The sequence below is a fragment of the Manis pentadactyla genome, chromosome 1 (genome assembly GCF_030020395.1).
Source record: "Manis pentadactyla isolate mManPen7 chromosome 1, mManPen7.hap1, whole genome shotgun sequence".
In the NCBI taxonomy this organism is placed as follows: domain Eukaryota; kingdom Metazoa; phylum Chordata; class Mammalia; order Pholidota; family Manidae; genus Manis; species Manis pentadactyla.
This window is the reverse complement of record NC_080019.1, coordinates 195,779,151-195,804,527: the sequence shown is the minus strand read 5'-3', so window position 1 is coordinate 195,804,527 and position 25,377 is coordinate 195,779,151. Positions and strand designations below refer to the sequence as shown.

The 25,377-nt window shown below is 56.7% G+C and overlaps 2 protein-coding genes, 1 non-coding gene and 1 pseudogene across 18 annotated transcripts in view; 1 reads left to right on the top strand and 3 right to left on the bottom strand.

Annotated features, from left to right (window-relative positions):
- Positions 1-582: 582 nt before the first annotated feature.
- LRRC3 (leucine rich repeat containing 3) lies at positions 583-3,355 on the bottom strand. The gene is made up of 2 exons (XM_036912052.2): positions 3,212-3,355; positions 583-2,629 (listed from the first exon to the last, which is right to left on the bottom strand). The coding sequence occupies exon 2, from the start codon at positions 2,513-2,515 to the stop codon at positions 1,736-1,738; it is 780 nt and encodes a 259-aa protein (XP_036767947.2). The 5' UTR covers positions 2,516-2,629; positions 3,212-3,355; the 3' UTR covers positions 583-1,735.
- Positions 3,356-5,168: 1,813 nt separating this feature from the next.
- On the top strand, positions 5,169-6,337 carry LOC118925803 (BRCA1-A complex subunit Abraxas 1-like; annotated as a pseudogene).
- A 6,000-nt stretch (positions 6,338-12,337) lies between these two features.
- Positions 12,338-25,377, bottom strand: part of TRPM2 (transient receptor potential cation channel subfamily M member 2) — a 54,809-nt gene continuing 41,769 nt past the window's right edge. For 9 of the 16 annotated variants that reach the window (XM_036912032.2, XM_036912033.2, XM_036912034.2 and 6 more), the window contains 12 exons: positions 23,949-24,130; positions 23,613-23,736; positions 21,682-21,769; positions 19,912-19,999; positions 19,081-19,238; positions 18,415-18,491; positions 18,046-18,147; positions 17,398-17,484; positions 16,708-16,813; positions 15,149-15,250; positions 14,095-14,211; positions 12,338-13,473 (listed from right to left, as the gene is read on the bottom strand). In XM_036912032.2, coding sequence (XP_036767927.2) covers positions 13,348-13,473; positions 14,095-14,211; positions 15,149-15,250; positions 16,708-16,813; positions 17,398-17,484; positions 18,046-18,147; positions 18,415-18,491; positions 19,081-19,238; positions 19,912-19,999; positions 21,682-21,769; positions 23,613-23,736; positions 23,949-24,130 — 1,357 coding nt within the window. In that variant the 3' untranslated portion in view covers positions 12,338-13,347. Of the gene's footprint in view, positions 13,474-14,075; positions 14,212-15,148; positions 15,251-16,707; positions 16,870-17,397; positions 17,485-18,045; positions 18,492-19,080; positions 19,239-19,911; positions 20,000-21,681; positions 21,770-23,612; positions 23,737-23,948; positions 24,131-25,377 lie in introns of those variants that run through there. The other 7 variants (XM_036912036.2, XM_036912037.2, XR_005030191.2 and 4 more) reach the window with 7 other exon arrangements.
- Positions 16,701-16,754, bottom strand: LOC118925843 (Z6 small nucleolar RNA). The gene has a single exon (XR_005030197.1). It is a non-coding gene; the product is annotated as a Z6 small nucleolar RNA (small nucleolar RNA).

Here is a 25,377-nt window from a genome sequence, read left to right as displayed (position 1 = left end):
AGGGAAGTGCCCCCCAGGTGCTGAGGCTGGCCCATTCCCACAGGGCCCTGGGGTCCACTCCCTCACGGGGCCGGACTGCTCTCTGCCCAGGGCCATGTCCTTCAGGCAAACCCACTGGGTGGCGAGCTCTTTGTGAGAGGCCCCCTCCCTGCTGCGTGCGCCCGGCATAGGTTGGGGGGAACCCAGACCACTAAGGAGCCTGTGTGCTGCTCGGCAGCCAGCAGCCACACTCGCCTGCTCCCACGGCCTGTGTCACACTTGTCCCCTGAGTGGACTGGTGCTATGACTAGCTGCTCAGTCTAGTTCTCACTGGAAAGATGGGTGGGCTGTCAGTGTCCCGTGGACTGGCATCATTCAAGCATGGTGCCTCTGGAGGCAGCGGGCCAGGTGACACGCGGCATCTGAGCCCTGCCTCCTGCTCCTGTAGGCCTGGCCCGGGCGCTGGGCAGAGAAGGGCTCACCCTGGACTGTCAGCACAGAGCCCCTGTCCACGCGGTACCTGCCGCGTGCTGCGCCAGGGCGCAGGTGCGAGGCGTTTGTAGGTGTTCGTAAGCCTTTGTAAAGATCTGCTTGATGAGGCTTCCAAAGCCCCTTACACCTTATGTTCGTTCACAAGCAGTTTATTCCTATTTGCTTCCCCCTAGAATATCTGAAGTAGTTTAAAATACAAACAGTCATACAAAAAAAGACAGTAAAAAATAAAACTGGAAAGACAGATCAGAGTTATATAGGTGGAGGTAACATCTGCCCTGAACGTGAAGTAACAGGTAAGAAAATTGAGCGCTAAATGGGCTCAGAGATTCCTGGCAGCAAAGGTGGAGAGAGAGGGAGAGGAAGAGAGGGAGGGCCTGCTGCTGCAGAGGAGGAAGGCCCTGCCCACTGGCCTTGGAGCCCCAACATCAGGCCCGGAGGAGCTGCGGTTGGGTCTGAGGGCAGAAAGGCACTGCAGGGTAGCAGCCCAGGATGCCGGGTCCCAGAGCACCGATGGCTCAGCAGGAGGCAGGGCGGGGCCACTTTGTCTGGCTGCCGACACTGCCCCTTTGATGATCTACTCTGGACCTTCCTCGGGTTTCTCTCCATGGTTTTGCGGGGCTTGGCGGGTGGGGTTCTTTTCCCTCTCACTGCACTGAAATTTTGGGATAACAGACATTCTGAGAATAAACCAAGTAGTTCTAAGGTTCTATCTGGGCTGCACCTTTCACTTACCCATCTAAAACACCCTGGTCTCCACCACTTTGCTCTGTAAAGAATTCTATGGTCAAGTGTGTTCAGGAAATACCAGTAGGGAAACAGAGGCAAGTAAGTTCTGCAGTGTATGGATTATCTGTGCCTTCAACAGAAGGATCCGAGCCCCAGACGGCCATGGGCAGGTCTCACACTCACGGGCACGCGCCCTTTCTCCTCCAGGCACGGGGGGAGGCATGCGGAGTGGAAAGGACATCCTGACACAGAGCGTCATATGGACAGCCTGGCTTTAAGTGCCCCTGGGTCATTTCCTGACTGTGTCATCCTGGGCAAGTCATTCCATGTCTCGAAGCTTTGGTTTCCTTGTCTGTCAAACGAGTCTGATGGTAAAATTATCTGACTCAAAGGAAGTTGAAACAACTAAACACCATACAGGGAGTGAAGCGCTCTGTGGGAGTGAGGCACAGAAGTGGCTGCGATCACCCACCGCGGCGGGGGACATCGAAGCATGAGCCAGCCACCGTCTTCTGCCAAGCGATGGAGACGGGCACTAGGGCATGGGGCTGATGGGGTCCTTGGACACAGGGGTGCTAGGCAGGGACTTGAGGTACTCCAGGTGCCTCCTGGCGTCCTCCTGGTTCTGGCGCACGTAGTACACGATGTAGGTGATCACCATGGTGAACCAGCCGAACATGGTGACCAGCATGACCACGTCCGTGGTCTTGCGGTGGGAGCTGCAGAAGCTGACGCCAGAGTCGAGAGCCTGGATCAGCGGCTTCCCCACGTACTCCTCCTGCACCGAGGTGTGGCAGGCGATCCCATCCACTGAGTCGGGGTCCAGCTTCAGCTCCCACAGGGCCTCCTGCAGGGCACACTCGCAGTGCAGGGGGTTGTGTGACAGGCGGATCTTGGCGCTGAGCTTGCCCAGCGCGTCCTTCGGAATCCTCCGGATGTGATTGTGGGACAGGTCCAGCAGCCGCAGGCCCCCAGCCAGGCCAGAGAAGGCGGCGGGGCCGATGGACTCGATGGCGTTCTGAGACAAGTCCAGCTCTCTCAGCTGGCTCAGGTGCTGGAAGGCGCCGTTGGGAATGCGGGCTATTTTGTTGGCATCGAGCTTCAGGAGCACGGCATCCACAGGGATGTCCTTGGGGACCTCCTGCAGGCCCCTGGCACTGCAGTGGACAGCCACAGCCCCAGCGTGGTCAGGGCACTGACAGCTCTGGGGGCAGGAGGCACCCAGGCGCAGGCAGAGGAGGAGGAGGAGCAGGAGGCACAGCCCTCCTATGGGGCCCGGCAGCGTCGAGGGGCTCTGTTTGTCCGTGGGGCCCATTCTGACTGCCCCTGGGGACAGTAGGCAGGCTCCTCTCCACTCCCCTGGCCACCGCTGCCCAAGTGACCATCGACACAAACTCTCGTGCCTCCGTGCCAGGAAAACGGTTCCGTTCTGAAAGATAGGAGCGGAGGGCACTGCCGCTGTGGCCCCCTGGGAGCCGCACTCGGACTTCGGGGAGGTGCCACGGGCTAACTGAAGTATCTAGGCAGTGGGGGTTCTCTAACTCTTTTCCAGACACTCCCCGTGCCACCCTGAAGAGTAAGGACGGGTTGTGCTGCCAGCTGAGCAGGTGGCCCAGAAACTGCCGCCCCGCCCTGGGCACACCCACTGCACACCGAGGGCCAGGGCCTGGGCAGCGCGCGCGGGGCGGCCCCCCGGGGCTGAAAGCGGATGTAGGCAGGGGCTGCGCCTGGCGCGGAGAGGCTCACGACCCTAAACAATCCGGTCTCCGCTGCCAGCCCTGATGGGAATGGGCGCCCGCGCCGGGCGGCGCCTTGCATCTCCGTGAGGTTTCTGAAAGAAGGGAACGGAGGAAGAAGCCGAGCGAGCCCCGGGCGCGCGGCCTGCCCTGGGGCGCCTGTGGCGGGGCGCAGGGTCCCGGGCCGGAGGGGCGTGGACGCGGGACCCCCGGGACCTGCGAGCGGGGAGGCACAGGGACCCGGGGCCATGCTTCCCGGCGGGGCGGGGGCTTACCTGCGCGGCCGCGGCCGGAGGCTGCTCTGCAGAGACCCTCAGCCGCGCGCAGCCCGACCCGCCGCCACGCCCAGGCGCGGAGGCCACCCCCAGGCCTGCGCCCACGTCCGCGGCCGCTCCGGACACAAGAGGCCGGGCCGGGCGAGAGGCGGGGCCCGGGCGGGGCCGGGATGAGCGTGTCGGGGGGCGGGACCAGGGCGGGGAGGGGCGGGGCCTGAGGGTGAAAGGTAGGGACTGGGCGGGGAGAGGGGCGTGCCTGGTGGGGAGGGACGGGATGGGCAGCCGGGTGGTGCCGGGAAGACGCGAGGCCGGGATGGGGTCGGAGGACTGGGGACGGGGAGGAGTGGGCTAGGGGGCCTAGGGTGTGCGAGGCCCGGCGACGCGGGGCCCGAGGGAGAGGGGCGTGTCCCGGGCGGGGACGGCGTGGAGCCTGAGGCCAAGGCCAGGGCGGCTGGCAGGCCGTGGGCGCGGAGCCCCGCCGCGCCCTCGGGCTCCCTGCCCCGCGCTGGTCCTCCTGCCTTGCGCTCCCTGAGCGCCGAGGATGGAGATCCCCGGTCGCGCGGAGCCCCCGCTGTGCTTCCCTCGCAGACGCCGCCCAGCGCCGCGAAGCCGGTTAGTAGGGTTGGTCCTCCGCCCAGTTGGGCCCCCTGCTGCGGACAACCCTTACTCCGTCCCCTCCCCTTGTGTCTTCGGGTCCCTCGTGTGCACATTCCGGGCGGGGTAGGGGATGGGGGAGGGGCCGCTAAGCTTTAAGCTAGAGCCTTCTTAGGGTTTTTAAAGCTGCTTTATTGTGGTGTAATAATACACAAGCGACTAATTTTAATTTTATACGTTTTGACATTTGTATATGTCCATGAACCCCTCACCACATTCACGCTGGTAAATGCCCGGAAGTTCCCCTTTCCCTTCGAGCCCCTTCGCCAGGAAGCACTGATCATTGTGGATCAGTTTGCATTTCCTATAAGTGGAACTTATATAATGGGTATGCACCTCGTCTAGCTTGTTTCATTCATCATGATTACCAAGTTCATTATCAATAGTTACTCCTGTTAGTGCTGAGTAGTAATCCAGTGTAGGAGTGTTCCGCACGTCGTAACCACTCACCTGTTCATGGACATTGTTCCCGGTTGTTGACTGTTAATACAAACCTGATATGAACATTGTGTACAGTCCTGGAGCAAATATTCTTATTTCTCTAACGTGAATATCTAGGAGTGGAATGTCTGGATCATATGATAGCTGTATGTTTAACTTTTAAGAAACTGCCAAACTGTGAAATTTTACGTTTCTGCTGACAATGCATTGCTCTACATCTTTATCAGCGTTTGTTAAGGTCCCTCTTTTTAATTTTAGACATTCTCAGAGAAGTATAGTGGTAGATCTTATTGTGATTTTAATTTGTGCTTCCTGGTGACAAATGATGTCGAGCAACTTTTCTTTTGTTTCTATGTAATTTGTCTGTAGGGAGATGTTCTGCTCAAATCTTTTACCTACTTTCAGTTGAGTTGTTTTTGACTGAGTTTTGAGAGTTCTTGCATATTCTTGATGTGAATCCCATATCCGATATGTGATTTGCATATATTTTCTTGAAGTCTGTGAATTATCTTTTCATTCTCTTAAATTGTGTCCAAAGAGCAGAAATTTTAAATTATGATTGTCCAATTTGTCAATTAAAAAAAAAATTTTATAGGTAATGCTTTTGGTGTCATATGGAAGAAATCTTTGCCTAACACAAAGTCAGAAAGATTTTATAGGCTAAATTTTGCATTTGGGTCTATTTTACAGTTTAAGTTAGTATTGGTATGTAGTGTGAGACATGATTCAAGTTTGGTTTTTTGCATGTGAATATCCAGTTTCCAGGAATGTTGTAAATATCTTTTACCTGCTTAACTCAACAGACGTGCCTTTGCAGCTCTGCTGAAAATCAGTGGGCCGCGGCTGCTGTGGTGGTGTAAGCATGGAGGGCGAGAGCATGTCAGCGGTGCTGTCGGGCATAGAGCTCGGTGCGCTCGCCTTCCAGCACCTCAACACCGATTCCGACTCGGAAAGTTTTCTCTTTGGGGAAGTGAAAGACGAAGCCAAGAATAGCATTACTGATTCCCAAAAGGATGATGTTGAAGTTATTTATACAACTGCTTTTACAATTCTTCTGGTGAAATGAATGAGGAAGCAGCAAAGAAAATATTGTCAAGGGTCAAAAAAGATGTGGTTGGTTGGTACAAATTCCAGCGTCATTCAACCAGGTCATGACATCTAGAGAGAGACTGCTTCACAAAAACTTCCAACAGTATCTTTCAAGCCGGGAACTTGTCTTTCTGCTGTTAACACCAAGTATAATAACAGAAAGCTGCTCTACTCATCGGCTGGAGCATGCCTTACATAAACCTCAGAAAGGACTTTTCTACAGGATACCGTTAATGGTGGCCAATCTGGGCATGTCCGAACAACTGGGTTATAAAACTGTATCAGATTCCTGTATGTCTGCTTGTTTTAGCCAAGCAGTGAAAACACACAGCCCTGAATTTTTTGAAGAAGATGGATCTTTAAAGGAGGTACATAAGGTAAATGAAATGTATGCTTCTTTAAAAGAGGAATTAAAGGATATATACAAAAAAGTAGAACACAGTGAGCAAGCAATAGAGATGTAAACAGACTGAAACAAGACATTAAAAACAGAAAACAAACACAGATTCAAGCAGCACAAGAGAAGACTGTTGTCCAAAAAGACCCTCAGGGGAACATTTTTCTTTGTCAAACTTTACAAACTTTTCTTCCAGATTGTGACTTTCTTCTTCATGTGTTATCTCCTAGATAAATAGGCGTATTTCTAAAAGTAGCTGTAATACCAACCATTACCTCAATGCGGTAGACAACCTGACCTTAGTGGTGGAATACACGGACAGTCCTGAACCTAGTCCAGCTAGCAGTGTGCTGCAAAAGACTAAGCATGAAGCTTTAGATGCAGATGATGGATGGCAAGTTAAGAAGTCACGGCTGTTAGAGAAACAAAACAAACCATCTAAAACAGATACTGTTAGTAGTAACCAGGAAAAAACATCCACAGCAAGGAGCCCAGAAACAGATGAAGAGATAGAAATGAAAGGTTCTGGTGCATTTATTTTATAAAGTACTTTAAAAAATACCAGATGCTCTTAGTCTAAAACTAAAACTTTTTGTACTTTTACTAAACTGTTGAGGGAAAAGTTTAAATATTCTTTTAAACCGGTACAGCACTCTTTACAACTGGAAGAAGAACTAACCGTATCTTCACAATATGTCTAAAGTTAGTATGAAAATTGAATTTTTTATCTAACTCATTAACATTCCTTCTCCTTAAGTTATGAAAAATAGTACATTTGTGGCTAGGGTTATCAGATAAAATGCTGGGCACCATACAATGTCATTACTTAGATTTAAAAATTACCCATTGTTTAGTTGGAAAAAAAAAATCAGTGGTCCCTATATGTATGCGCCTTTCTATTTTCCTATTTTTATGAAAATATTCCAAGCTGTCTTCATTGCTGTAGCTCTATAATAATTCTTAAAATCACGTAGTATAAATCTTCCAACTCTGTTCTTTCACAAAGTTAATTTGGTCATCTTAGATCCTTTGCATTTCCTCATGGATTTTAGAACCAGCCTACCAGCTTCTACCAAAAAAGCCCCGTGGGTTTTGTTGGGAATTGCACAGAATCTATAGATCAGTTTGAGACAAGTACCATCTTGACAATATTGAGTCTTCCATTCCATGAACATGGTATATTTCCTAATTTATTTAGAATTTCTTTTATTTTTCTCATCTGCATTGTGTAGTTTTTGGCTTAAAGATCTTGCACATCTTTCATCACATTTATCTCTGATAATTTTACGTTACTTTTTTTTTTCAATTTCTGTTTGGTAAATGCTAATATATAGCAGTACAATTGATTTTTGTATACTGACCTGAACTTTACTAACCTCCTTATTAGTTCTGGTAATACCTTAGGATTTTCTACATACATAATCATTTTATCTGTAAATAAAAAGTCTATGACTTATTTCTTTCCAGTCTGAATGTCTTTGACTTCATTTCTGTACCTAATGGCACTAGCTAGAGCCTCTAGTTCAACTGAATAGGAAGAGTGAGAGCTGATATCCTGTTCCTCCTGCTCTTAGGATGAAAGCATTTAGTCTTCCACCATTAAGAATGATGTTGGCTGTGCATTTTTTAAAGCTGTTCTCAACAGTAGGAAGAAGTTTTCTTTGTGAGAATAAAGGAAGCCTCACTTGAAATGGAGTCTGGAAGCCCTGAAGGGAACTCTTTCATGTCTACTGTTCTTTGCAGCCTGCATAGCCAGCAGGAAGAAGGAAGATAAGAATACTTTTGACAAGAGCAGACATATTCCACATGGGACTTTATCTCCTGCTTTTAAGGAAAAGGAGGAGGACGCCTCCCTGCCCAGCAACAATGCACTAATCACCATTTGCAGCCAATGAGAAACTGCTGAAGCGTCAAACTCTGTTCTTCAATGAATTTTGTTTAAAACAATCCTCCCAAATTTCCTCCAAAGCCCTAATAAAAGCTGGTGTTCCCTTTGTCTCTTGTCAGACTTACCTATCATTCACCATAGTTTGCTTGTTCCAAATTACAATTCTTCTGCTATTCCCAAATAAACTCATTTTAGTAGTAAAATAACTGTCAGTACTATTTCTAAGGTTGATACCTTCTGTTACTAGTTTGCTGAGAGTTTTTATCATGAACGGATGTTGGGTTTTCTCAAACGTTTTTTTTCCGGCTCCTACTGAGAATCTTGTTTTTATTAGTCTGTCAAAATGGTGGATTATATTGGTTTATTTTCAAGTGTTAAATCAACCTATTGTCCTTGGAATAAATCCCATTTGGTCATGATGTGTCATCATTTTTATATTCTGTTGAATTATTTAATGGATATTAGAGCTGCTGAGGTTATTTTTGCCTTGACTGAATGTTGGTAGCTTACATCTCTCAAAGAATTATCCATTTCTTCAAAGTTGTTGAATTTATCAGCATAAATTTGTTCATAATATTCCCTTATCTTTTCAATATAGAATATGAAGTGATGCCACTTCATTCCCCATAATGGTAATCTACGTCTTCTCTCTTTTCTTTTACTGATTAGCTAAGGATAGAAGTTTGTTGGTTTTATCTATACTCTCAAAGAACTAGTTTTTGGTTTCACTTTTTATTTTTTACTGCTATAAATTTCCCTCTAAGTCCTGCTTTAGGTGCATCCCAGAAATTCTGAGATGTTGCATTTTCATATTCATTAAGTTTAAAGTACTTTCAATTTACCTTTTGATTTCCTTTTTGACCCATTGGTTTAGACATGTGTTGTTTCCATATATTTGGGGATTTTTCCAGATATCTTTCTGGTTTTGAATATTAGTTGAAATCCATTGTTGTTAGAAAACATACTCTGTATGTTTTGGGTCCTTTTAAATGTACTGAGACTTGTTTCATGGTCCAGGAAATGTCCTGTGTTAATAATTGTGACATGTGCACTTAAATGTGTGTTGTGTGTTGCTCAGTGGAATATTCTATAAATGTTGATGAGATCAAGTTTGCTGATAGTGCTATTCTACATTGCTACTGATTTTCTGTCTATTTGCCCTATTAGTTGTTGAGTGAGAGGTACTGAGTCTCTGACTCTAGTTGTAGGTTTGTCTGTCTCTTTCTACTTGCACTTCCATCAGTTTTTGCTTCCTCCATTTTGAAGCCTTATATTCAGATTAGTATGTCCTTTTGATTAATTAAGCACTTTATTGTTATGAAAGGGCCCTCTTTTACCCTTGGATTCTTTGCCTTGAACTCTACCTTGACATTAACATGGCCACTCAGGTTAGCATGGATGCCTTCTTCCATCCTTTTACTTTTAGCCTCCTGTGTCTTTATGCTTAGTTTCCTTCAGAATTTCTATAACATCCAAGTATCTTCCTCAATACAGTCATTAACTACAAAGGGGAAAAATCATAACTTTACAGTGGAGAATCCACCCCCATGTGACCAAGTAACTATCATCAGTAATAAGACAGATGACATCATATGGTGCTTGTTTTGATGGACTGGGAAACACATCCCTTCTGTGGTATTTTTGCCAGACACACATGATCTCCTTCAGGTGACACACCCACAGTGGGAGACATTTCACAAGGTGACTGATGGGTACACTTCAAACATGAGGACATCACAGTGATGAGGAAAGCCTGACCAAGTCACTGTCACAGACGGGGAAAGACTAACGGAAGTAACGTGGGGCTGCCTGGGGGCGAGGACGCAGCGGGGGTGTGTGACTGGATGCGGCCCGCAGTTCAGGCTGTGGTGTCTCATGCCGTGGCGTCCTGCCTCTGTGCCCCAGGGTTAGAGCTGGCTGGTACGGTCAGGCTTGTCTCTCTTTCTCTTTCGTGCCCATCTGCCCCTCTGTGCCATCTCCTTCTCCTCTTTTCCTGCCTTCTTTTGGACTGAGTATTTTTTATGATTCCATTTTCTCTCCTTGGTGAACTCTCTGCGGTGCGATTTCAGTGGCTGCCTCAGGATGTAGCGGCCGGCTGGCTGCCACCGCTCTCCCGGGCCTTCGGTCACACCAGCCGCCTCCTGTGCAGCATGAGAGCCTTGCCCCAGGGTGCTGCCCCCACCTGGGCTGTGCTACAAAGTTCATGTGTGTAGGAATCCATGGTGCATTATCATTTCTATCATTTCTAGAAGTCAGCTCTCTCTTCTGAAGCTGCTGGCATGCTGCTGCGTGGTAAATCGATGAGGTGCCAAAGGGGAGCCAAAATCATGGAATTTTTAACACCTAAATTAAACAAATCAAGGCAGCTACCGCCCAAAATTGCAGAGTGAATCCACAGGCATTATGCAGAGTGAAGACAGACAGACACAGAGGGGTTGCTGTGCAGTTCTGTTTACGGAGAATTCAAAACTAGGCAGCACTGGTCAGTGGTGGAAGGCAGCAGCGGGGGCGGGTCTGGTGCCTGGATGTTCTGCACCTTGGTCTGAGTGTGACGTGAGTGAAAAATCCATCAGACTGCTCGCACCTAAGACCTGTGCAGGTGACTGAGTGCACATTCTGCCTCAATAAAAGCCGATGGTAGTGCGCCACACAAGCTGCCCTTCATGGTGATGGCATGCTCAGCTCACCCACGGATGGATGAAAAGTTGTGTGGTGAGCATGTCTTCTGGGCCCTCTCAGTTCTGTGGCCTGCCTGGCTCCGTGGTGACACCAGAGTCTCCATGGGGTGCCCTGGCTGCCTGCTGGGCCCAGGCCACAGGGCCCTGTGAGAGCCTGGCTCACTGCCCACTGCAGACCGCAAGCCTGTGCCCTCAAAATCCCCAGAAGCCTTCTGACGCCGTCCCGGCCACATAGTCCGTCCCTGGTGTGCACTTCTGACTGTCACTGGGCTCAGGGCTGATTGTCTCTCCCACTTACCCAGCCAGAGTCCAAGCCCCACTGCCCAGGGATAAAACTGCAGCAGCTCCAACTGGTTAATTGCTTCCCCGTCAGGAAGGTGGTTTTGCTGGGTGAGGTCTGGATGCATCTCTCTGGGGATCTGCATGGAGAGCTGAGCAGGCAACGTCCACAGGGCCAGGATGAAACTGGGCAGAGGAAAACATCTCACTGGGGCCAAAATGTGGCCCTCCACACACACAGACAGCAGAGCAGCCTGGGTGGGGCCCACTCTTGGAGCTGCATCCAGTAGTCCAGGTGTGTAGGTGTGTGCTGGCCACCTTGCACTCCCACCCTGGCCCTGGTGCCCGGCTTAGCCTCTGCTGCCCCAGCCTCCATACTGGTCCCAGCTCTGCCCTCGTCTACCCACAGGGATCTTGGGATGGAACCCCGCGCCTGCCGGCCTCTGTTGAGGGAAGCCAGCTCACAGGCAGGGGCTGGAACAGCACAGAAAGAGAGGCCAAGGGCAGCTGATGGGAGTTCCCAGGGCAGGGCCAGGGGGCCACTGAGCTCCCAGGGTCTGCACAGGTGGATGGATGGATGGCCTTGGCAAAATTATCCTCAGCAGCTTCGGCCAGACTGAGCCTTCCCCTGTGCTCCCAGAATTCCTGGATTCCCCCAAATTCCTGTGTCTCACTGAATTCCTAGACCTCCCTGTATTTCTGGATCTCCCTGAATTCCTGGGTCTCTCTCTCACTGATCTTGAAAGACAAGACAGGAAAACCAAGGCCGGTGTTGGGTCCTGCCCGGGCTTCCCAAGCGTGCAGGACCTGAGTGGCCCGCCCTCTGCTCGGGCCCAGTCCCTGGCATCCTTCCGGAGGCCCCTTCAGAACCAAACCGCCTCCCCCTCCCGGAGGCTGGTTCCTCACCAAGCAGTGGCCTGTCCATTTCCTGGGAAGCGGGTGTCGCCCTGCCCCTATCTAGTTTGCCTCACCTGGATTCCAGCTCAGTCTCTGCGGCATTCCCAGCACCGGCGCACCCTCCCCTGCACATGGCACTGCCCTCTTGGTCCAAGTGGTCCGAGTTTTGTTGATTTTGTTTATCTTTTTCGAGAACTGATTTTTGAATATATTCATCATGCCTGTTCTTGGATTTTTCTGTCCTTTACTAAGCTCTGACTTGTCCCTGCCTTAGCCCCTGGATTTATGTTGTATCCATTTTTTGAGCTTTTGTGTGTGTGTGTGTGTGTGTGTGTGTGTGTGTGTGTGTGTGTGTGTGTGTGTGTGATGAACTGGATGTTTGTGTCCCTCCCAAAAACTCACATGTTGAAGCCCGAACTCCCAGGGTGGCTGTACTTGGAGGTGGGACCTCTAAGGAAGTAATTACGGTTAAACGAGGACTAAGAGTGGGACCCTGATGTGATGGGATTAGTGTCCTTACAAGAAGGGACCCCGAGAGCCCTCTCCTCTCTGTGTGCACCCTGAGGACAGGCCACGTGAGGACCCAGAGAGAGGCGGCCACCTGCGAGCCAGGGAGACAGCGCTCCCAGAGAGCAGCCTGCCGGCACCTTGATCTTGGACGTGCTGCCTCCAGGGCTGAGGATAAACATCTGCTGCTCCCACGCCCCCATCTGCAGGTTCTGTGATGGCAGCCCCCGCTGACCGTTTTCTTTTTGTAATTCCTCTTTGAGAAATTCTTTCAGAAAAGATGCACAAGTAACACATTTTGTATCTTCTAAAACATCTTTATTTGGTGCAGCCACTTGAATGTTAGTTTGGGGGTGTAGGATTCTGGATAAAACGGCAAGGCTGGAAGTGCCTGCAGTCGGGAGCGGGGGAGGGCGTGGGGAGCCAGGCCCAGCCTGGGGGGTGTGCAGGGAGAGTGAAGGGAGAATGAAGAAGAGGCAGCCACCCCCTGACCGCTGTTCATGTCTGCAACTCTATTTCTGGGAAGCACAGAAGAGGCCGGCATGTGGATTTAATGTCAGATGTTACAGTCCCAGTCCTGACAGCTCCTGATGGTTCCTGCTGATGGTCTGAGTCCCTGGCTGGCCCAACGTCCACACCCCTGAGCTCCCAGGACAGGAAGCAGTGCTGTGTGCGGAGAGCCCCACGCAGGCCCTCGGAGGCACCGGGCACAGACCCTGACAGCCCTGGGCAGTGAACGGGGTCTCTGTGGTGCCCTGCCCAGGCCAGGCTAGGGCCCGAGTTAGGTCATGGCAGAGGCCATCTCAGGGGCACCAGCCAGAAGAGGAAGCCACAGGGAACCCGGCCCCCAGGAAACACAGGCCCTGGGCCAGAGCACCTCTGGGGTGGACATGCTGCTAGTGACCACCCACCAGGTGGGAATCGGCCCTGCCCAGCCCCTCAGCTGCTGCCAGCTGGCTCTGGAGGGTGGTGGGCAGTGATGTCTGCTGGGGTCCCGGTGTTCACCTCAGCCCTGGGGACCTGCCGCCTGGATGCAGCCAGAATGTCCCCTGACTTGGCTGTCCTTGCAGGGGCCCTGACACGCTCCAATTCACAAGCTTCTTTGGCAGGCAACTTGGGCTGACAGAGAGGGGCACAGATCCCCAAACCACATCCCCAGTGCCCTGGCAGTGGCCCCTCGCCTGTCCATGTCCAGGCTGCGTGTGCCCCAGGCGGCTGGTGTCGGCCTGCAGCCCGTGCAGCTCAAGTCCCTGTGGAAGGACCAGCTCGCCTGCTCCGGGCAGAGGGCCTGGCCTGAGCTCACAGGTCAGTAGAAAGCCCCATAGAGAGCGGCCACCTTCTGGAGGATGGCCTTGTGGCTGGCATGCAGCGGGACGTGCTTGTCCACGGCCTGCCATCGGATGGCTGTCTCTGGGTCACAGGCATGCAGGTGCTGTAAGCACAAAGTGGGTTTTGACTCCCTCCTGCCTTCACCCAGACACCCCAAAACCTCACCTGCTGCAGGCAGCGGGGTACCACATGCCCCGTCTCCAGCCTGTTACAGGCCTGGCCTGCACCTGGCTCACTTTATTCTCCATTGCGAGGGGAGTAAGAACGGCTTTCACGCACAACTCAGAAAGTGCCTGCATGCCCCGAGCCCTTGAAGGAGATGGGGTGGGGCCAGCCCCCCTCTGCTATATCCTAGCCAGCAAACAATGCCCCCGCCTCTGCTCCTGGGGCTCCCCAGTTCTGGATCTGGGGTGTGTGGGATCAGTCTAAGTATGGGGAGAGCATCTCCCCAAAGGCGAGTGAAGCAGCCTCCCCCAGGAGGACTGTCCCAGGGCCCATCCAGCCCTAACTCACTCGGCCACCTCCTAGTGCCCCCTGGCCTCACCCGGGTCTCCCCTTGGTACCTTCCGAGCACAACTGTGACCCCTGCAGCCCACATCCCTGGTCCTGACCAGCTTTGCCCCAGCCCAGGAACCTGGCCACACCCCTTCCCGGAGGCTGGAGGCTCCCCCAGAGCGTGCTCGCCCACCCCTCACCCCTCGGAACCTGCACACAAGCCCCGTACACAGTTTAGCCTCTTCAGCTCCACGTCACTCTGGTTGGGGAAGTGGATGCTTATGGCCACTGTCTCGATCCAGGCATTGTCTGTGTTCCTTGGGTCATCCACATATCCTTTGTATACCTGGGGGCAGTGCAAGGGTGAGCAGGCCCACCTGAGGGACCCCCAAGCCCTGCTTTACAAAGTAAAGGAAAGAGAGGCGGCAGGGCTCCCTGAGGCCCTGAGCGGGACAAGCCACAGGCAACTGCTGTGTTCATGGGTCAGACAGTGAGTATCGGCAACTGTCCGTTCCATCCCACGTGTGACAGACAGACCCTGTGAGAGCTGCTGCGGACTTGGAGGGCCACCTAACTAGGTCACAGTATGAAGTGGTGTGCGATCCTGGGAAGAGTGAGGCAAATATGTGAATACAGACCTAAATAATCGCCCATCACAAATGAGATGAAAGAGCAAGCCACAGAGAAACACATGTGGCCCCATTGAGAGTATGTGGGTGTGCTCACATTTGGGGAGAAGGCTGGAGTCGGCCAACCTGGACGCCTGGGGAGGACTGCCTGGTGCACTGGGGTGGTGGGCGTGACAGTGGCCTCACTGTTCATCGTTTACCCATCTGTACTCTGGGTGTGTTAGAGCACACACACCTTTGTGAGTAAGAAAATAGGCCGACGTATGTCCCTGTCTTGGTGTGCGGAGCCTGAGGCCCTGTGTCCCAACAGCCCTCTCCCCTGGGAGGCAGGACACTGTATCCCCAGGGCCGCAGCTGGGTCAGGGTGAGGGTGATGCACGAGGAAGGGCCAACACCAGGCCTCCCCAAGGCAGTAGAGGTCCTGGCCGGCCACCCTGATGCAGGGAGCAGAGAACCAGGGACAAGGGAAGGCAGGTGACCAAGGCCCAGCATAGCACACTGCCAGGGCCCAGCTCCTTCCTCTAGGAGCTGTGGGATGTGGGCACAGAGCAGGTTCCCCAGCGTCCCCTCCGGCTCCCCCTGCACCCCTCAGGACTGGGGAGGGGACGTGGGGCAAGCCAGGGGCTCAGGACACACAGGCAGAGGCCACCTTACCTCCGTGCCCTGTGCCAGCAAGTTCCGGAAGCAAGGCCAACATTCTCTCCCCAGGACCTGCTTCAGTGTCCAGGGCAATGTCTCCCCTGGTTCCTGGGAGCCCTGAGCAGAGAGGGAAGTGGAGGCAGATCTGCACAGCCTCCCCAGGAGCCACCTCCACTGGCCACCCGCCCGGCGTGGGCAGCCAGCCAGGCCCCTGGAGCCAAAGGCAGACAAGCATATGGCAGCCTGGCTGTCTCAGGGCCAGATGACACTGCCCAGAGCCCACTATCCACGTCACCAAAGGCTTCCAGATTGGGTAGCAGTGACCCGGCCTCGCCATCCTGGCTTCCCGTTGGAGGCCATGTGTTAGTGTTTTTCCGCATCCTCAGACCCCATCTCTCCCCTCTACTCCTGCATGCTGGCTCCTGGCCACTCCCGGCCACTCCCAGCCCCCTGCCCCCATGGACACTCATTTGCCTGCATTCCCCCCACTGCCCCCATCAGGGTGACCCAGTTAAAGTCCCTCCTGTCTCGGCTCTCAAGACGCGCTGTCCCTCTCCAGCCCCAGCGTGGGGACCCAGGCACGCCTGTCAGGTGCCCGAGGGCCCAGCTCGGAGCTATAGGGGTGCTGCTGGGAAGAGGCTGTCAGCAAGAACCAGCCAGAGCTGTGCCGGTGTCCTGCGGAAGAGGCCAGGTGCCCTAGAGGGAGGCTGGGTCTACTGTGTGGAGAACCCAAGGGGGGAGCCAACCCCCGGCTCAGAGAGGCATTCCCTTGGTTGTGGACCACGGGGGTCGCGGCTGCAGAGCCAGAGCCACCCAGAGCCCTGGAACCCCCTGGGGCTGGAACCCCTCAGGGCACCTCTGCCTCACACAGAGCAGCTGCTGGGCCATGGGGTGGGTGTCTGAGAAACCCGGCAGCTTCTTGCTGGACTGGGATAAATCACGGACTCCCCAGGGACAGGCCCACCAGAGCCACATTCCCAATGTTAAGCACCATCCTGGGGCCTGACAGGGGACAGCCCTCCCGCAGGACCAGCCTATTCTGACCCCAGGGAAGGAGGGGGCCGTGGAGGCTGTGGCAGACTGGTGGGCTCAGCCCACATGGACAGGAATCCCTGGGCCTTCCCGCCCATTCCCGCAAGGCTCCTGGGGGGATACAGCCTCAGGCCTGCAGCTGCCGCCTCTGAGGGGCCGTGCACCCACTGCCTATCCCCTGGCCGACCTTGTCCAGTCATTAGGGCTCAGCTCAGCGCCACACAGCGAAGGGCAGGTGCGCCGGAGACCCCTGTGTGAGGAGCCGCGTCTGCCCCAGACCCTGCGAGCTCGGGTGGGAGACCTGGTCTGGCCTCTGAGGTGGCCCGGCTGTAACCCTGGTGCCCGGGACACATTTACCAGGTGCCTCCAAACCTGTTTTCGCAACTGCAAAACGTGGATGGAGGAGAGGGGTCCCTCCCCACATGCCAAGCACCAGCCTTTGTCACTCAGAACCAGGGACAAGGCACAGGGCTGCCCAGAGCCGTGACCTCAGGAGGACGTGGTGGAACGGCTGAACAGACACGTGGCCAACTGACGCTTACCCCTGGCAAGGCCCAGTGCTCTGACAGGGCATGCTTCACCACCAACACTTCCAGCATTTTCTTTACTTTTTTCCTGCAGATGGCTCCATCCTGGTTCCGCCTCCAGCTGCAAAGGGACCTGGCTCACACCTGGCTGAGGCTCCTGTGTCGGTGCACCTCCCCCTGCACCAAGGGCAGGTCACAGGAGGCCCTCCCTTGCCCTCCCCTGCCATCCCGGGCAGACCCTCTCCCCTCCTAAGACCTGCTGGAGGGCAGAACTGAGACTGTCCCCAGTGGTGTCCTGCCCACTCCCTGACCACCTTCTGGAGAGCACCATTCCTCAGAAGGCCTTAACGCAGCACGTGCCTGGGCCTCAGTGTCCGAGGTCTACCACTCTGGGGTTCTATGTACCGTCATTTTGTGTGCAGTAGTGGGCCTGACTGTGGCCTCGTCCCTCCTCGGGGGCATCCTAAGGGAGGGGGACCCACAGGGAAGCAAGGGCAGCCTCCAGGGTGGGGGGGGGCGGCCTGAGCTTTCCGGGAGGCACGGACATTCCTACCCTTTGTTTCAGGTGCCCCATGTTTATCTAGGCCCCACCTTGAGGCAGCCACCATGCTAAGTGTGAGCTGCCTTCTCAGCTGGGACCACAGGCAGGGCCCAGATGAGTCCTTCACAGGGCATGCGGGTGACGGTGTCCTCACAGGTGCTCACCGGGTGACCACAGGCTGCAGCGTGTGGTTGGGGCCGAAGCAGCAGAGGTGCCCACGCCCACGAAGTCCTGTGCGGCCCATTGGGTTCCTGCAGCCACAGGGGTCTGCTCAGTGTGGTGGGGGCACCACAGGAGGAATGTGCCCACCCTGCCCGTCCCGGCCCTGGGTTCCCAGAGCCCAGGCTACTGGCCTAGACCAGAGCAGGAAGGGGCCCCCGATACCTGTACACGTCACCGACCCTAAATGTAAGCACCAGGCATTGTGCTGCCCCCCACAGAGCAGGGGCACAGGGATGGGTCACCAACCCCGTGGGGCCTTTACTGCCCCCACTGGCAGAGCTCTGCCTGGGACTCCTGCTCATTGTCCCCCATGTGGGAGGTCAGCCGGCCGGGTCGCCCCCATTTCAGGTGGAGGATCGGCAGTCCCAGGGTCAGGGGACGCGCGAGGTGCCGCGAAGTGTGGCTGGGCGGCTGCAGAGCCTGGCCCACGGGGCTGAGGAATGGTTGTTCACTCCCACCTCTTTTCTTCCCGATTGTGTTTGCTTTTATCTGACAAGCGCCTCATTTGCAAGAGAGGAAACCGAGCCCAGACCCATGTCCAAGGGCACCCGTGAGGGGGCCGCGGCAGGCGACGGTGGGGCCACACTCACAGAGGGAGCCCGTCCCGCACCATGTAGGCCCCGTGGAAGCTCCGGCGATCAACGGGCCCGTCCATGGCGTTGAAGCTGATCCCAGACAGAGGTTCCAGGGCGCTGCAGGCAAGCAGAGACCTCCGTCTGTCCCGTGGAGAAGTGGGCACGGCTGCAGCTGGACAGGCCCCAGACTGGAGGTGCCCAGAGCACCAAGACCCCTGGCCACGGGCACCCCAGCCTCGCACCTTCCAGCATGTCTGCAGCTCTCCAGGAGGGTGGCACCCATCCAGGCACAGGCAGGCCCCCGGAGAGGGCCTCCACGGCCACCACACAGCCCTCCTGCCTGGTCCGAGGCAAGGCCACTGAGGGCCAGCTGGTACCACTTACCCCCCCATGGGGTCCGCCGGGCCCTTGTCTGTCCACTCAGCCGAGTAGAAGAGAGGCTCATAGATGAGGAACTCCGTCTGCACAGAATGGTGGGTCCCCCTTAGACTGGGCCCCAGGCCCCAGGAGCACGGGCAGCTCCCCCTCCCCAGAGCGCCCCTGGTGTCTCTGAGCTGGGACCCCACCCAGGGGCTGGAGGAGGGAAGGTGGTCAGGGGAGGCTCCCCAGGACGGGGCGGGGCTCAGCTGGACCCGGAGGTGAAGGGCTGCACCCGGCGGAGACGGGAGAAGGCAGTGGGACCCACACCCTGAATGCTCCCAAGAGGCCAGGGAGCCTGCGCCCAGGAGGAGGGTACCCAGGTGCCCTGCCCTCTGCCCTCCCTCTCCCCCTGTCTCCTGGCACTCACCTGGCACTCAGGAAAGAGGGCAGCCAGCTGTCTGTGTGGGTCAGAGGCCCACCAGTCGCCTGGGCTAGAAGCCCACCCCCTGCCACCAGCTATGCGGCCCTACGCGCCTCAGCTCCCTCTCCTTCCAGCACAGCCCTGTGAGGCTGCCGCATGCTAATCCACCCCGGGCTGGGCAGTATGGGAAGGTTCTCAGGCACAGGAGCTCCCCTGGAAAGGCAGGCACCTCCGGCCAGGTGGGCATCCTGGCTTGGACAAGCACTGACCTCCCAGGGCACCTTCTCGTTGGGCACCGGGAAACGTGTGACCGGGGCGTTGGGGTACAAGAGGTGCCGGGCATGCACGTGGTGGGGGTCACCCGGGTCCTCAGCCTTCTGCCTGCTGTCCAGCGCAGGGTCCTGCCCCTCTGAGGCTTTCTGGGTTGCTGGGGACAGCCACACGGAGTCAAGGGCAGAGCAGGGGCTCAGGCGCCTGGCGCACAGGCAGGGGCATCCTCTACGGTCCTTCCCCACAGTGGGGCTGCCTCACCAACCTAAGCCCAAGCGGACACCAGCCCTGACTCCCTCCCTGGGGCCCCCACACTGCAGCCCTGGGAGGACGTGGTGACCTCAGCTGGCACAGGCCTCCTGGCAGCTACTGGCAGAGCTTGGCCATTAGCTGGATGCAAGGCCCTCCCAGTAGCCTGTCAGTCGAAGAGGGTCCATCTGCTGCTTTGGGGTCAGCTGCACCCCAGGAGGCTACTCATGCCCATTTTGTGGTTGGCTGCAAACTTGGGAACAAAATTTTGCTTCTGCCACCCAGCTGGTGTGCCCGGGTCCCTGGCATGTCCTGGAGCTGCCCCCAGTTTGTCACATCATGCCCAGGAGGACAGGGGCATGAGCCAGGCCTCCCCTGCAAATCCCCAGCCTGGTCAAGTTGGGAGCTTGGCCGCACTGGGCACCTGCCCCGGAAGTGGAAGGAACGGGGTCCCCAAGGTGCAGCCCATCCTTCCTCCAGGACCACCAAGAGCTCCCGACTACTGCCTCTCCTTCTTCAGATCCCCAGACTCAAAGGACACAGGCTGGTAGGGCCCAGCGGCTGGCATGGCCCCCACTCACCCAGGGTGGGGATGCCCTCCTCCGAGCCAAGGCTGCCGTCTCTCAGGGTCTTCATGATCCAGTGTAATGCGCCGGTTGTCTGGGCCACCTGGAAGGCGTGTCCCGAACAAGCTTTGTTTGATGCCTGCCCCTCCACAGCACCCACCCCGCAGCCCACATGCTCCCGGACTGCCAGGCGGCTCATCCTGCTGCTGTGACCCTGCTGGCACCTCTCAGTCATCTGTGAGCACTAGCAGCACCCTGATGAGACACCCCGACTGCAGGGACTGGACGCAGCCAAGCCATGGAACTGACAGGAAGTCCCAGTACCGCAGCTCTGAGCTCCAGGCAGCAGGTGGCACAACCACCCACCAAGCTTCACACACTTGCCCAGTGCGCCCCGGTACAGGGGATGGCAGGCCATCTGATTCACCAGGGTCAGCTTGGCAGCAGCTGCACCCGTTTCTGAGTCAGCAAGGCCAGGACCCACAGGGGAGAGCACGGCCCGGGCAGACGGCAAGCAGCAGCTCCCAGTCAGGGCTCCCTGCCCCACCCAGCAGGAGGGGCACAGATGCCTAGGGGCCTGATCTCTGCCTGGCCCACCCCTCCTCATCCTGGAGGCCTGAGGCCTCACTGACCTCCACGCCCTGCATGGGCCTTGCTCACTATGCTTACCGAGTCACACTGTGACAGTGGACATTTATGTCTCTGCCCCACAGAGTGGGGGCCCCCAAGGGTGAGACAATGCTTATTCACCCTGGCATTCCCCAGGGTGGCACAAACAGGTGAGCAGGAAACATGAAATTAATAAATGGCTGGATGGATGGGTGGATGGATGGATGGGTGGATGGGTGGGTGGATGGATGGGTGGATGGGTGGTGGATGGGTGAATGGGTGGATGGGTGGTGGATGGATGGGTGGATGGATAGGTGGATGGATGGATGGGTGGATGAATGGATGGGTGGGTGGATGGGTAGGTGGGTGGGTGGGTGGATGGGTGATGGATGGATAGATGGATGGATGGATGGATGGATGGTGGATGGGTGGGTAGATGGATGGATGGATGGGCCAATGGATGAGCTAATTCTCAGGCACCTGAGCCCAGCTGGCCTGTGGGATGATGACTCTCAGACCAGAAGCTGCTCTGCTCAGAGCCGCCCATCTCAGGCTGAGGGCGCAGAGCCCAGCTGGTGTGGCCCAGCTACTGGGGGACCACTATGGACACTGATGGGGGAAGGGTGGGGTGCAGGCTGGTCACCTACTGCTTGCTGACCACCGTCCCCTGGGCCGCCTCTTGTGAAGAACAAGCTCCCTCAGGGCAGAACTCCAAGACCTCGACCCCACGTTCCAGCACTGCTACCTGCTGCCCCGTGGTCACCCAGCAGATGTTCAAGCACATCTTGGTCGCCCCATGGTGCTCACCCCTCCACCCCCCATGCTCCCTGGGACACTGAGGCCTCCATAGTTCACACAGCCCCACCCGGGTTCAGGCACAGGGGCTTGTGACCGCACCCACCAGAATGTAGCCGCATGCAGGCCGAGGGAGGGTGGAGGTGCTCCCCCGGCCCAGCCCAGGAGACGGACACCTCGCAGTGCCACATGACAGAGCCCAGGTAGCAAAGAGTCCAGCAGAACATTCTGGAGGACAAAGAAGGCGCTTCTTCCGTCAGGAATGCTTGCCACCATGTCCTGCCTCCCTTGGCCATTTTCCCAGCATGCTCCTTCTCAGAGCCACCATGCCACACACTGGGATCCACAGCCCAGAAACAGAAGCCCCGGCCCTGAACCCACCTGCTCCTCCAGGGAGGCCAGTCTCTGCTCCAAGGTGCCCAACAGCTTCAGACGCTCCATTTCCAGTAGGTCCACCATGGTGTCAACCCTGCAAGAGCACACAGCTGAGCCCAGCCAGGCCAGCCTCGGGGCTGGGATGGAGGAAACAGTGCAAGTCTGCAGGGGGCGACACTATCAGAGTCCAGGGCCCGGCTCCATCAGGCTCCATGTCAGACCTCTTCTTCTCGAGCTGAAGGCTCTCCACTGCATGTTTCTGCATAGAATGGGCCTGCCTGGTGCCCAGAGGGGCTGGTCTCTCAGCAAGATGCCCAGGCTCAGACAGCTGGACAGCCCGTCAGAGCACCCTGGGCCAGAGACGCAGGGAAGCAAGAGGCACACACACACACGTGAGCATCTTCTTGGGATCTGCCGACAGGCCGCTAGCCACCAGCTCCAAAACCTGGGTCATGAACGTGGAGCCACCTCTGGGCTCTGGGTTCCCTGTGAGGGGGAGGGGGAGGGGGGTGGCAGTGCTGTCATTTGGGACATTTGGTTTTGTCTTATTTTGCTGCAACATGGGAATTTCACCCAGCTGTGGCCTGCTGTGTTTATAGGTAAGTAATTCTCCAGCCAAGCATTGGCCAGACCCTCATCTGTTTATGCCCAGGGTTTCCATACTGCCATCCTCCCACGGCACCAGCTGCCGAGAACATGGCTTGACTAGGCGAGCAGCCATTTTGATGACTGATGGGTGTGGAGCTGGGCCTGGCACCCACTATGAGCACCTACCTTGGGAAAGGGAGGAATTATTTATTTGAGGGACTGGAGTTTACTTTTGCCTCACTAGGTATCACTTAATCCACAAGGCCACGCTCCTGGCCCCCTGCCCTGGCCACACCCACCAGCATGCTGCATGGCCACCGGGAAGGAGGTGGCAGAGCACATTCGGGCCCCGTGGCGCAGCCACTGTGACAGCAGGGGCCACATCCGTTTGCAGACGGAGCCCATCAGAGACCCCACCCCGTCCCACGCAAACCCCAGCCCAGCTCTCTGGGTGGAGGGGGCTCCGCTCAGCCCCGAGGCTCTGGGGCCATGGTGCATTGTGCTGCCCCCCAGGCCTCGGATTCCTCACTGACCCACGGAGGGGTGAGCAGGCCAGGGACACCACTGTCATCACTAATGTGCAACAGAGAAGAAAAGCCACACCTCACAACCAAGGCTGACACAGCGCTGCTATGTCCCAGCACAGGACGTGCGGGGCTTACACGTGCCTGCGTTCCAGAAACAACTCCATGTGATCGTCCCCATTCTACAGTGAGCTGAGAGGGTGAAAGGCAACCACGCTCAAAGGAGGGGTGTGCTCAGCCTGATGGGCAGGAGCCCACACTCGTGGCTGTTCCCGCAAGGCCCCAGGACGCCCTCTCCGTGACCTGCAGGACAGCCATGTGGCACTGTGTCCCGTGCCTCCGTGGGCCACAGTGAGACACACACTGACAGCAGGACCCTGCCATGCCACGTCTGTGCCCCAAGGTGCAGTCAGCACAGAGCCCATCAGGCTGAGGGTGGGATGGACAGAAATGAGCCAGGGGGCCTTTCCCCAGCACTGCCCTCATGCACTGGGAAGACACAGGGGGCATCTGAGGGCAGAACACAGTGCTGAGCATGTCTGAGCTCTGGCCACTACCTTGGCCCCCCACAGGCTCACTGCACTCGGCCTCCAGGCCGGGAGTTGGCCCCCTGTAGCCCATGTGCCCGCCTCCAGCCCCCACCCACCTCTCAAGGAAGCCAGGGGTCAGCCCGGCGGCACAGGCGGCCTTTCCTCCCTGCATCACCCGCAGGGTCCAGCCTCCCCTGAGAGCAGAGTGGGGCTGTGGGCTAGCTGCAGGACACCCTGCCCCAGCGGCCAGGTGGGCCAATCACGGGGGTCCCACCCAAGGGCTGCCCAGGCCCACCTGCTGCCGAGGTCCTGGACCTTCTGCTTCTCCCTCTGCCTCTGCTGGCCTTGCAGGAAGTTCTCCTTCAGGTAGGCCTCCCAGGACAGCAGGGCTGCTTCCTCGTTCTTCTCCAGCTTATTCTCTGCGGGACAGCAGACAGAGGGACCCCAGCACTGGGTGTGGCAGCCACGTGAGGCCCGGCCCACAGGAGGGCCCCGCTGGGAGTGGGGGTCTGCATGAGGGGGCTGCAGGGAGGCCGGAGGCCTGCTGAGCTTCCAGGATTGCAGGGTTGCCCACCCCCCACCCCCACCCCCACCCCCAGGCTGCCGTCCATGCCCCAAGGGGGCGGCGTACTGAGCTGCTGGTGTTGGCCGGCAGGCCTCTTCAGGATGACCCTCTTGATGAAGAGGTGCAGGTGGCTGAGGAGGATGAGGGGCGGCGGCAATGGGGGCCGGCCGTGGTACTCCTCTATCAGGCCGTGGCGCTGGAACTTCCAGATCTGGTCTGTGTGCTCCTGGACCTGCTGGAACGTGTAGCTGCAGGGAGGTGAGGGGCGCCGGTCACATGAGACACAGCCCACGGGACGCACAAGCAGGGTGAGCGGAGAGGCCCAGCCCCCTGCCCGCAGCACCTGGCCGATGGCCCCAGGAAAGCAACGTGCGGCCGGGGAGGGCGACTCCTGAAGCAGGAAGGCAGCTGGCCAGCCAGCCTCAGGCCCTGGGCTCCCCGTGGGCCGAGGTGAGAGGAGAGAGCGCCCAGGGTCCAGGTGTCATGAATTGCGTTAGCGGGTGTTTTGTGGGGAGGTGGACGATGCCCTGGTGCTGAATTCTAAGAGGAATTTATCAGTGAATCAGAGTGAAGCGACCATGTCTCCACCTTGCGATGTGTTTATTCTCCACACGTGCCTCGGCTTGTGGATGGACCCCAGCAGAGCCAAGTGCAGGCAGAGGGAGGCCCCCCCAAGTGGGGGGCGGCAGCGTGGAAATGCAGCCACACTGCTCCCTTGCAGAGGAGACAGAGCCCCTGCCCACTGGCCCCTTTGGCCTCTGTATTGTGGTTCCCCAAATGGCCAGGCTTCCTCAGTGTTCAGGACACGTGTTAATCAGAAACCTGGGCAGCCCCTGAGTAAAGGGGTAGAGAAACAGCACCTTCCCAGACAGGAGAGGGTTTTCACCAGGTCATGGACCCCAGACCCTTCTGCAGAGACCGGGACAGATCTGAGGGGCTAGGGGACTTGTGAGCCACAGGGGGGCTGCAGCCTCCCCTGGGGTGCCCAGTACTGGGCCGTGCAGACCCCTGCTCCTGCCCTCCTGCATCACAAGAGCAGCATTTAGTAAGCACTGGCACTGCTCCTCCGCATCTAGAGGTGATCTTGACTAGTCACTCTGCACCCCAGCCTGCTCCCTTGTCTGCAAAGTGGGAGGCCTGCACAGAAGGCTTTCACCCTCAACATCTCATCTCATCTGCACGGACATCTGTGAAATAGCCTAGGGACAGAGGCTGAGCAAAGCTAAGTGTATTTGCAGAGAGGGGGTCCCCTGCATGCGGCTGGAGCCCACACTGCACCCCACTGACCCAGGAGACAGAGGACAGAGACGCGGTGCGCCCCCAGCCCGGTGCCTCCATGCAGCCGGGCTGCTGGGCTGACACAGCAGGGATGGGGAGAGAGGCCGAGCGCTCCAGCCTGCAGTCAGCAAGGCGCCTCAGGGCACCCGTACCCCGGTCTGGGCTCCCACTGGGCAATAGCGGGAAGACAGGGCAGGGCTGTCGGCCAGGGCAGCCC